The 12,369-nt window shown below is 45.0% G+C and overlaps 1 protein-coding gene across 2 annotated transcripts; it reads right to left on the bottom strand.

Moving 5' to 3' along the window:
* Positions 1-3,273: 3,273 nt before the first annotated feature.
* On the bottom strand, positions 3,274-12,050 carry si:ch211-191i18.2 (uncharacterized protein LOC564095 homolog). Of its 2 annotated transcripts, none has more exons than XM_048994410.1 (5): positions 11,931-12,050; positions 7,087-7,179; positions 6,870-6,991; positions 5,799-5,911; positions 3,274-4,102 (listed from the first exon to the last, which is right to left on the bottom strand). In XM_048994410.1, the coding sequence occupies exons 1-4, from the start codon at positions 11,998-12,000 to the stop codon at positions 5,837-5,839; spliced, it is 360 nt and encodes a 119-aa protein (XP_048850367.1). In that variant the 5' UTR covers positions 12,001-12,050; the 3' UTR covers positions 3,274-4,102; positions 5,799-5,836. The 2 variants fall into 2 exon arrangements, with proteins under 2 accessions (XP_048850367.1, XP_048850365.1); XM_048994408.1 differs by having other exon boundaries at positions 3,274-4,054.
* Between the last annotated feature and the right edge of the window lie 319 nt (positions 12,051-12,369).

Genomic DNA, 12,369 nt, shown 5'->3' with positions numbered 1-12,369 from the left:
GCACATCTGTAAATGGGATGTCGTGAGTAAATACACAATGAAATACTCATACGGTTTCCTGTGGATCCAAAGTACTTTCCATCCAGGACACTGGCCTAAAGATGCAAGAGGCCACTTTGATTGCCCAGGTCTTTAAAGCATCCTGGTGTAGCGGCTGGAGATGTTTCCAAGACGCTGGGCCCAGGCTGAAATAACAGGAAGTAAGAGACAGTTATTCCCTCTACCCACATTACTTCAGTATTCAGTTTGGAAAATATGTCTAAAACTTGATCTTAGTACTGAGAGGCTCAGGTCCCACAGGAAGAAATCTTTTAAATCTATGGTTTTAGTTCATTCACAAAATACCCACAATGCATTGCACTCACTGCTTTAACATAAGCTTGTCTTCCTCCCAGACTCCATTAATTTTTCTTTTTTCTTCATCCACAGCCTGTTAAAACACTGCAGTATCTTCTCTCCTGAACCTGTGCTACTTGGCTTTCATCTTATAATTGAACAGCCTCTTAATAACCACTTGCTTTGTGCATAATATTATAACACGTTTGTATTGGTTCCATGCGCTGCACTCTATGTGGACCGTCTTTCCGCACCTAGTAAAAGAACTTAGCATTGTAGTTTATAACTGTAGTTATTGATTTATGTAAATGTGGTGATTTAAATATTCCGAATACAGAACAGATCCGTGCGATAGTCTCTTAGAGGACAGAGAGTAAATGTTGCTCTGTAATATCAATTTATCTTCGTTTTTCATAAAAGCCAGTCTGGCCTCGTCCCTGACCTTATCCTAGGTTTGTTTTTTAAGTACCTGCCTGGCGGCTGGTGCAAACCGAGATGGCTGCGTGCTGGATCATTTACCGTCACGGTGCTGGACAGTGTTGATGTCATTTTCGGTCACCGGCCTGGCATTTCGCACTAATCTGATCTCCAGACACTCGCGCCAATCTACACGGTACAGGTGCGTGCGGGGGGCTGGGGGGGGGGGGAGGGGTGGGCTCAAGGCGAAGTGATAAAAGTGCGGAGCTTCCTGTCGCTCCTGTTCAGCGGGGAGGATTCCTCGTTCTCACGCGCACGGCCGTAGCCGAACAATAGAAGGACTTTCAACCGATTTCTGTACTCACCTTGACCTCAAACATGACTAATTGGATTGTGCAATATGACAGCGCTTAGAGGCTTTAGCGGCCAACGGAATCCACTTTAATTTGGAAAACTAGACCTTTCATGTCTTTCTAAATGCAATTGACTGCAAAAAAAATGACCCAATACCACACTTATTTAATAAACGTCGGCTGTATTATCTCTTTCAGTCACATGCCTCGTCTGATGAAACAACAGGCGAAAGAGAACATGACAGAATTATATTTTTGTGGCGCCATCATTGTGCTTGTTAAATGGGCCATTCCTTCAATATGCAGCCATTGGCTGTACATTACATTTTGATGCCATTCACTTTTCTAAGGTAATAAGGTATATTGGTATGTAATGGTATATGGCTATTAAGGCTACTACACAAAGTAACATTTATAAAATGGCACTTATATATAAAATGTGATGCATCTGGAATACAGTGAAAGGACAGATTGTAAGCCATTTCTTGTTTATTTTCCTTAGATTGTAACCGTTGCTATGGCGTCATTGTCATGGTTACAGATCACATGACTGATGGTGCTTTGTCTCTGAGGGGCATGTGATGGTAAGGCAGGGCTGCGTCGCATTAGCCTAAGCTGCCTTATGGAAACTGCTTGTAGATATTTTGTGATAAATTTCAGAAACACTTTGGGAGATATTTTACAGAGCAGATAATCGATCATGCCTTTTCCATAGCGCTTGTCCTGTGCATGGTTCTGGGGGACCGGGGCCTATTGTGGAGACAGGGAATAACCCAGGATGGGGCGCCAACCCATTGCAGTCCGCACACACACGTGCGCACACACACGTTTGTATTCATGTCTTTGTGGGGACTCTCCATTTCTATGGGCAAAACCCTAATTCTAACAATGACAACCCCTACCCAGCCCTAACCTAAACTATAAGTAACCAAACAAAATATCTTTAGTTTTTTGATTGCATTCACAGATTTTTATAAAATTGAATTTCCCCTTGTGCGGACTGAAACAGTGACCCCCACAACAACAAAATAACAGGTTTGTATTTGGTCCCCACAGTGTAATATAAACATGACTCACACAAGAACACTCACGATCTGTCATAACCATTTCACATCAGCATGCTCTTAAACATAATCCCAAGAATAGCTTTGTTATAAGAATAGTCTCTGTTGTTTCCCACGGCGGTGTACAATTTTAACTCATTTACAGAATACCCACAATGCACAGCTTTAAACGAGCTTTTGTCCTTCCCAAACATAGACTCATTTCTCCAACTATAACCAAACCTAATGCTAGTACTTCACCTACTACAGACACCCCATAACTCTACTTCCATCTACCTAGAAAACCTTTTAGCGTTTTAGTAACAGTGAAGCACCGGAAGCAGCTGCCGCTTTATCGGGACACAGGAAAAGCTGCAGGAACAGAACGTTTCACATTTAGCGAGAAACCGTCTGATGATGCAGCCCTGAGAGACAATGCGGCCACTTGGACTCTTTGTGGGTTTTTTTTTTTGCATGCTTCCTTTCTTCTTCATCACTGGGGTAATGTGCTGGCCTTTCTCTGCATCCTACATTACCTTCTCATGTGCCTGTGAGGTGCCTCTTCAGCCCTCTCCACTATCAGGTCGCCTCCGCGATTCCTCACTCTCCCACTCTCCACAAAAAAGCAACCCCTGCTTGGATGAGTGGACTGATGTCCCACTACTATGATCAATCCCATTACCGCTGTTGGCTCCATTCAGGCGAGCTGCAAGCACATCCATCTTCTGGTCCCAAACACTTCCAGGCTTTAATATGACTCCTAGAAATTTACTTCTGGTAAACTAACCACATAAATATAACTTTGGGTGTGATTCAGGAGGTTAGGCCTTTGTGCTTTGTGAGCAGAAGGTTGTTGTTTCGAGCCCCATTCTCCACAAAACAGCTGAAGTAGTTCCTTAAGGTCCATGACCCCCCTGAAGTGTTCTAGGGATGTTGGAGAAATGGTTTGACCCTGTGCTTGGAGCCTAAGCTTGGTTTTTAACTGTGTGTGTACATCTCAAGGGAGAGAACATTGGGAAATGTGAAATGAAGCAATCCAATGTACCTGTACTTGTGCAAATGGAAAATAAAGCATTTCATCTTTTTTTTTTTAGTTCACAGAAGATGAAGAAAAAAACAGCCACACCTATTAAAAATATTTATTAAAGAATATAAAAAAGAATATAAAATGTATTTTCCTCATCATTTTTTCATGTGCGGTGACATATATATGCATTGATGGTAAACGGGCACTGTGCGATCATTGCTTTAAAGTGATCTCATCACTGCTTTTCAGGGCTATAAAGAGATATACAGCATTGCAAGTGTGGCACCCAAAAAAAGACACCTTCCCTTTAAGAGGGAAGAAGTGGATGAGCAGACATGGAGGCAAGTCTCTGAGGGATCTCGCAAAGGCCTGTTTGTTCATGAGCAGTGGGCAGATCCACTGTGGGTGCGAAGAGGTCAGAGGCCTAAGGTGGCAACAGTTGACACCAAGAGGAAATGCAGTGCTTACCAAGGATGGAAGAGGCACCTTTGGCATAAGGGTGTTAGCCAGCTAAAACCAGGCCCACACTGCACAGCTAGTGACTGCATTTGTGGAGCCGCTCCACTGAAACATGCCTAATGCAACAATGGTAGAGAACAGCCTTGAGGGTCTTCTTCTGTCTTATTTCCTGCATAGGATGGTCATCGTGGGTGGATGGAAAGGCTGCCTGTGACTGCAGTGGTCCCTGGGAGATCTCGCCGTGGGATGTGGGTCGGGGGGGACGGGGACGTGCCATTCTGTGCGAGTGCTCATGCGTGCGGGGGGGTGGGAGGTGGGGCTCCCCATGGTATATACAGTCTTAATGTCCTTGTCAGCCTGGGTCGCCCCTCCTCCCTTGGCAATCTGTGCTTCTTGTCCCGACTTGTGTTGGCGGACATCTGGAAGAAACACCCCCACCAAAATATGGGTGGTGTCGAAAGATAAAACTGTAAAATGATAATGGGCAAAAGCAATTTACATATTTTTTGCTAAGAAATATTAATTATGAAGTAAACAATCAACAACCAAGTACAGCATTGCACTAACAACACAAATGTTGTGGGATCAAATCCCAGAGAGCAAAGGTAAATTGTATCCCTTCCCTATACTGTAAATCCCTGTGGATAGAAGCATCTGATACTTTATACTGCACTTACATTTCTTCATTTTAAAGGCAAATAATGTTAAAATCTGTAGCTAGTTGTATTCCAAATAGCTGATGTTCTGTAGCAATTCAAGGTAGAAAATAGGAAATCGATGTTCAATCAAAGTTAATCAAGGTTTTTATTCTCATTAAAACCTAGAATATATTTGGTATTTATTTCCTGTAATACCCTTGCTGATTGAAAGCTGTACCATTCACATACCGTGCACAAAGCGCCCCCTAGTGTCACATATCAGGACTGAGCAATTTTTTTTAGCATTTATTGCTAGTTTACGGTTAATCTCATGAATCACTTCTGGTGACAAAAATATCCCAAGAGCCATTACAACAGTAGTCTCAAATGTTCACGTAATTATAAGGATATTTAATGCCAGTTTGTACCAGGATCCAGAAACCAGTCATGGATGATTTAGCCAAAACAGATATGCTGGCTTTCCGCCCAGTGTCCCAGACATTTACACCCCCAAGCACTTAATAGTATTATACTTATTATATAGCTACATTGAGTAATTTTAGGCGGTCTGATTTCCTAAAACTGAGATAAGCTCGGCAGATACCAGCATGTACGGCTGAATGGAGCCCATTTACAGCAGTTAAGTACACAGCATTTACGGAACAAATTAAAATCCCGGAAAGTCTGATGAAGGAAAAATCATTAATCTTCCTCCTAGGGTACGAAACCTCAACCTCTACTTGCGCACCTCGGCACCTGCACAGGACCGCATGTTTGCTGCCATCCGGAGGGCTGCATAACCACGTGCCAAGACCCCAGCTGCAGGAAATGAGTGACGTCACGATCGCGAACGACCCTATTCTTTTCGGCGGCTCTTTGATGCAAAGGAAGGGAACAGAGTCGCATTTGAGAGCCGTCCTTTTTAATCGGCCTGTCCAAATTTCACTGCCTGCCCCGAATCTGCTCCACTTCCCCTTTACGTGAACCAACCAGTCCCAAGAAGTAGACATGGTCACACTTAGATTCTTTAGAAGCAGGATGAGCAGGATTTTATGCGAATAAAAAGTTTTCTAATATTAAATGTTGCAGGAATTGAATTCGAGGCAAGACAGCTTTACTTGCATAATATATTTAACATGGAGCGTAAATTCAAAGTAGTAAATTCACAAATAATGCAGAGGGATACGCCGCCACCTTGTATAATACTTGTAAGGCAGATCATTGAGATTTGGTCTGGGAACACGAATAATTTAGTGGCGCTAAACCTAGTCCACACTTGTGAAATGTAATTAAATTGGCGGGATGTCTAAGTCTGAATCTGAGCCAAATCTTACCCTATCGTCATCCTTGCGATTATTTCGCAAATAAACCTAATAAAGTAAGTAAAAGAATGTTGAACTCTCGGAAAGGAGCAGAGTTATAAGATCGCCGGCTCCCTTCACAAAGCCGTTATTCCCATCACTACAGGAAACAGACAAGTGCCAAGGGGTTCAAAAGCAAGAGACGAGGCTGCTGGGCAACCTACCTTTGGAATCGAGTGCCAAACTGGGCTTAAGATCCCACTCATATAGGTCCAAAGAGCTGGTGTCCCAGAATGCCCATGGGAAGCAGAAGGCTGAGGAGGGCTGCTCTATTATCCTACAGGGAACATATACAACCACAATGTATATTACGTCACCCTTTAGTAGGCGGGGATCTGATTTTGATAAAAAAAAAAAAAAAAAAAAAAAAAACTGAGAACACACTTATTTAAATGATCAATAAACATTTATTTTGTGGGGGTGTGGCTGATGACCCCCTAAAACAGCCATAGTGACATTCCTGTATTTCTTCATTTGAATCTGACACATTAAAAGTATTACTCTGAGTATGGGGCTGTGTTCTCAGTTTTGATCCTGGGGTGGTTCAGACCAGGAGCTGCGAATCAGAGGATCGCAGGTGGGATCAGGATCCTTAAAGCAGACTCGCCGTACATCATGTGGCCACACACACTCACCCCAAATGCGATTTGGATCGACTGCTGGGAAATGAGTTGTAAAAAGCAGTATTTAAAAATAAATACTTCTTGTTTCCCAACTCGGAGTTTTGAAACACAGCACATGAGCTCATCAGATAAATCCCGGTTCCAAATAAGTTCCTCCTGCTCAAACTTTCTGATTTGGGTCTTTCGTAATGCTTTTCTTTCCTTTTTTTCTTAAGGAAAAAAAAACAAGTATATAGAGCAATTTCCTGTATAAAGCAATTTTTGAAATTGCCTGGTCCTTTGAAAGAGTGTAAAAAACAGCCTCAACACAGCATTCTTGCTTAAAGACTTGCTTGGAAGCTTATTATCCTGATGTCAGTCCAATCACAGAACCCCAAGCCGGGCTTACTTTTGATCCCAGGACTGTATGCATTTAGCACTGTAGACTTTTCACTGAAGATTACACTTCATGAAAACACATCCTTAGGGAAGGAGCAATCTCAATGCGCTCAAACGCCAAGAAATCAAAAATAATCTAATAGTTTGTCAGCTAAGCTGTGGTGTACAGTAAAGTAAAGGTACTCATTTTGTAAGGTGACAGATACACGCCAGAAGGATTAAATAAATACATACACTGTACGCCTTCCCTCGGGGGGATTCCCGCGTCTCGCCTTCCATTTCGTCTTTTTCATCTCCATCGTCGTCTTTTCCAGTAAAGTACTTGTTAATGTCGTCATACACGTTACTGACGTTGCCTGATGAGAAAACAGTTATCTGTACCATCATGAGGGAATCCCCGATGGAAGCCTCGCAATACCTGAATCTGCTCCTCCCCCCACCCCAGACTCACTGAAAAAGCTGAAGGTGAAGGGGAAGCTGCTGTTGTAATCATAGTCCGGCATTGGCGTTCCCTCCAGCCCGTAATCTTCATCCTCCTCGGCTGCTGTAAGGTGACAAAGGTCAAAGGTCAGATCCAAGATTCAAAGCATGGAATTTTTCTGTGCTCTGCAACGAGGGAGTGCAGACCATTTTTGTCAGCCTAACTCCAACAGTTCGGATTAACTTTTCCTGCTGCGACTTTAAGGTCAGCATTGTCTTCTTACTAAGAGATAAGCGTGTCCATTGAGGTGTAGTTACAAGCAAAAATATTCCAGAGTAACATATGTCTCAAGTGAATAAGTCCACCTCAGACTTGAACAGGAAGGACATTGGTAATAAGGCTAGAATCTCAACTATTAATCTTCTTCATTGACTACATGTTATAGGGATTGAACATGGTACATCAGGGAGAGATGATTAAGTGGAGCATAACCAGTATAAATCTCAAAGGCTACGCTTATACCACCATGAAATGTATGAGTTCAGTTAGCAGGCAGCCTGAGTCCTGAGCTGAACTGGGAACCTGCAAAGCTGGAAGCCATTAGTCTCTAACCCTAGGATCCTCCTCTCCAGGGTATTGCTAATTTTCCTTTCCAGGGCAGAACATCATCATCTGTGACTTATATCCAGAAGAGGGGAAATCTGTCTTTTTGCACTAAGACATAACCTTCTTGACCTGCGGAGCAGCCGTCTGTGTGGCAGAGTGCAGTGCGTCGGATACCGAGACCAATCCGAAACAGTTTTACTTCCCTTTCACTGGAACTGTCTGCAATATTCTTGTTATATTAAGCTACAATAAATCTCATTTATTAAATTTCATTCCATTACAGTCTTAATTTATTTTGTTAAGCCTTGTTTCACACCCGATGTCAGTGGTGGGGGTGCCTGGGAATAGACCTCTGTATAGAAGATGTCTCATGACTGGGGGAGGGGGGGGGCATCCTGGTCTCGTGGGGGGAATCTGTTGCAACCCTGTCAGCCTGCGCCAGCCTCCTCCCAGATGGAGACGGTGAGACCCTGAGTAGAAGCACAGGACTTGGACCGGTTCCAGGAGAAACCGCGGCCAAGCAAACTCCCATCGCGAGCCAACGAGCCCCTGCCCCCCCACTAAGGTCACATGTGCAGTGCTGCTGGGGCCCACAGCTGCCGCTTGCAAGCCTCTGCACTCATGACTCAAGCGACGTTCCCTTTTAAGCTAACATTCATCCACAGTGATCCAATAAAAGCATCCAATACCCTGAAACGACTGTCGTTTTTCCAATTCACGTCACGATTCATAATCCTCATTAGTCAAATTGTAATTATAAAATTATTTAACGACACAGAGTCAAAGGTGGCAAGGAAATATATATTTTAAATCATGCAATGCATGTATCTAATTACAGAAACACAATAAGATTATATAAGTAAGCATAATGACTTACTTATAAATATGTATTTCTATAAACCTAACCGCAAACACATTTGACAACGCAAAAGGCAGTCTGTGCCAGCAAATGTGAGATTTGGCAATGCTGAGGTTGCAAAGCCTTACCCAAGCACCCCAAATGAACTCATTATTGATTAAGAATAGCTGAAGCTTGAGAATGCTTCCATTGCATTATTATGGCCATGTTTCTTGATCGAGCAAGTGGACAGTAGTTAAGGATGGTCTGTGAGGTGATGAACACTGGCTGGTTGGCGGCCTGAGAGCCAGATCGCTGGAGCAGCAGCCAGCTCATCACTCCCAGAATCCCATTTCCCGGCTGCGCATAGCCTGATGCTATCAGTTCACACCCATCTTAAAACAGAAGAGTCTCTATAAGCTACAGCATGCATCTGGCAACCAATCGGGTTCAAGCCAGCATTCCCTGGTGGAAACCCATAGTGGGCAAGTCGGAACACGGTCGGACACGCGAGCTGAGTCAGACCCTGCCTGGGAACTGGATCGACTCTTGCAGCCCACTTGGTGCGAGGCGTGCGACAAGGGATCGAGCGGTCATGGGTCACCTGAGAGTCAAAAGGAGAGTCGAGGGAAGAGCTGATTATGTTGGCAGAGTCCCAAAGCGCTGGGGAAACTGCACGTGCTCCGTCTCCGTAACCCCAGCTGCCCCTTTTATACGAGGGAGAATGCCGGCAATCTAAATAAAGCTCCCCGTCTTCATCCTGCTCTGTGCCACATACACAAGGTCGCCGTACAGCACCCAGGGAGCCTACGACTCCGAGATCCGGGTTAGCTGTGCCGCACGGCTTTCGGAAACGGCCGCACTGGGACACGGCTGTGCCACAAACCAAAGGACTCTTCATTTCGATTGCAGTAGCACCTCAAATGAGAAAATAAATGCTAAATCTTAGCTGGAGGCAGAGTTTCCATTGTATCCCTCACAAAAACAACCTTCCGCACACAGAGGATCCTCTTCACTGTATCCCAGGCCATGAAACTCACTCAGCAGAAATAAAATAAAGCTTTAGTTTCCATTTGCATATATACATTGCAGTGCAGGAAGTGGGAAGTGGCTCAGCAAGCTCCATCTCTGCGACCGGGTGATCGCCGGTTCAAGTCCCAACATCGGCAGAATAGATACAAGTCTGTGGACCCTTGAGCAAGGCCCTTAACCCCCAGATCGAGGGGCGCTGCACGCTGGCTGACCCTGTGCTGTGACCCCCAGGCATGGTGAGGAAGATGGGGTAGGTGAAGAGAAGCATTCCAATGTACTGGTACTTGTGCAAAGGGCAAATAAACTGTATTTTCTTTCTGAATGTTTTTTTTCCAAATATACACACATAAAGGTTAGAGCAAAGTTTAGGGTCTGAGCAGAAGCTCGGCCATTCATCTACACCCCCTGGAGCTCTTTTTTTTTTTTTGGGGGGGGGGGGTTATGGTTTCAAGGGCCCAACAGAGTTGTGGCCACTCTGCCAAGCATGGGATTCAAACCAACGACCTTCCAATAACAGGCACAGAGGCCAGGCCCACTGAGACAGACACTGTCCCTCAAGGCAGGCTAATAAGGAGACAGCAGAAGTATGGAAAGGTGGCGTTAAGGGGGAAATGTAACATGATGACTGCTCTGATTTTCTCACCACCTGGCCCTGCAGAAAACAGGCATTTTCTCACCCATTCACAAGTTCCAGCTCATCATCAACACATGACACCAGGGCTTGACGCCGCTGTCAGTTGACGGTAGCTCGATACAGAGGAGCCTCGGTAACATGAGCCGGCTCTGCAAATGAGGCAGCTGACGTTTTTATGCCTGAGAACGACAATTCAAAACAGATGATTTCTCTTCTCTGGATATTTTGTTAACCGCTGAGCCAGACAATAATGGAATGATGTTAAGTCAGATCAGAAGAGTGCAGGGCCCTGGGTGGAGGCTCCCTCTGTCAAACAAAACTATGTACAATCCCTGAAAACACCCCAAATATTATTCTGTATTAAGTAACCAGTTCCAGAATATCAACTAGTCCCCTGCTGATGCATCATTAGATGGGTCTCTTCAGATCTTCTGCAGTTCTCAACTTGAACTTGAAGCTTAGGACCTCTCCACCCCTAACTCCTGGAATATGTGAGGCCTGGGGTATTATTATACACAATACCATTCTGTAAGATGAGCATAAACTGGGCGGGTAGTAGCTTGGAGCTAAGGCATCGAAAGCGAGCTGTGACATAGAACCCGGGACCTTTTGACCACCATAAATCACCCTCGAAATAACAAACCTTGAAGGAAACCACCTGTTTATTATATTTAATGCACATGAATATTATATGAGCAGCCAAGGCAAATTATTTACCTCTTACAAGTGGACAGTAAAAATGTCCAGTTTGAAGCAATTGAAGTGGGGGGCGGGGGGAATGCAATGGGCCTGTAAATCTCTGGTTGTGAACGTCATCTTCTTGAGTTTCAAAATAAGTGGATGGGCAGCTTCCTACAAGAGAGCACCTCGGATTGTATTTGAAAGGCCAGCAAGGCTATGGAAAGACATGACAAATTAGCATGGACAAATTTCTTGCATTCCCTGTCTGGGAGGGTCTGTAATCACAGCTTGAACCCAGGACAGGTTTTCTGCGAAGTACCTCTCAAAGTCCAGGATTTCTCTGTGACTTTTGGTCTGCCCTCTTTCTTCCATGTAGGTTATTAAAAGCAGCTGGCCAGAATGCACTATAAATTTAAAGACAGATTTACAATAGAACAGATTTAACTGCGGCGAGAGCCAGGCTATGTCCAAACACTGCCTTGGATACAGGAGGAATGGTCTGGGGTTCCACGACAGACTTGTATGCTAACAGAGGGAGCGTAAAACATCTTCTAAAACACGTAGAAATCAAAGTCTGGACACTTTCACAAGACCCTGTTTCCAGTGAATTCTTCTCGGATTCAGCGGCGTTTGGCAGGAAGTGAAACGGCTCACATGCCCGGAGGTGTGAAGGGACAGTGCGACAGATGCAGACGCACACCAACGTACACAAACAGGACGTGCTGTCTAGCTTGTCTACCTTCTCTGTTAGACAGACAGTTAACCTCAGCTCACCTGCAGTGACACACCTTCTAAGTCCCCTGGGATTCTGTGCAGATTATTTCTGGTTCTCGGTATCCATTAAGCAGCTCCACCATCTAAAGACCTTCTGCGGAGACCCCTTATGCTATCAGGCCAGAAGGTGGCGTGCTGGTTAAGGAACTGACACAGACACATCAAAAGCTGTAGCGCAACACTGCATTCTCACCCTCCACAGTCAGAAAAACTCATCCAGCTACAAACACGCCCAAAAGAAAGTAGGACTGCGGAAGCTGAAGCCGACAAGGAGGTTCCCGCGAGCAGCTGCAGTGACAGCGTACTCACCCTGGACAGCGGTCAGCAGAAGGGCCCAGAGAAGGCAGCTGCAGAACAGGAGCTGGACCAGCCTCTGCATGGTGGTTCCAGAGGAGGAGTGGAAGTGATCACCCTCCAGTCTGAGCTTGCCAGAGCAGACGCTGTGTGGGAGAGCAGGGGGAGGGGTGGAACTGGGGGGCAGGAGGAGGTGGGACAGAAACAGGGAGGGGCCTGCAGCTCCCATTACTCAGGTTCATTCAGAGCAGCTCCAATAGCTTCATTGGCATGATGAACAGGTCAGGAACAATGTCCTAGACAGGCGACGTCAATAGGGATGAATGTAAATGACAGAAAAAAGGAGATTAAAGGCAGAAAGAACATTTCGGTGATCCCTGCTGAAAGAGTGGCCTTTCTGGTTCCCAATTCCCGGCGTGATACCAGTGCCTTTGGTTCCTGCTCGTGACGGTCG

This window comes from Brienomyrus brachyistius, chromosome 23, assembly GCF_023856365.1.
Source record: "Brienomyrus brachyistius isolate T26 chromosome 23, BBRACH_0.4, whole genome shotgun sequence".
NCBI lineage: Eukaryota > Metazoa > Chordata > Actinopteri > Osteoglossiformes > Mormyridae > Brienomyrus > Brienomyrus brachyistius.
Note: the sequence above shows the minus strand (reverse complement) of the source record. Positions and strands in the feature narration are given on the sequence as shown.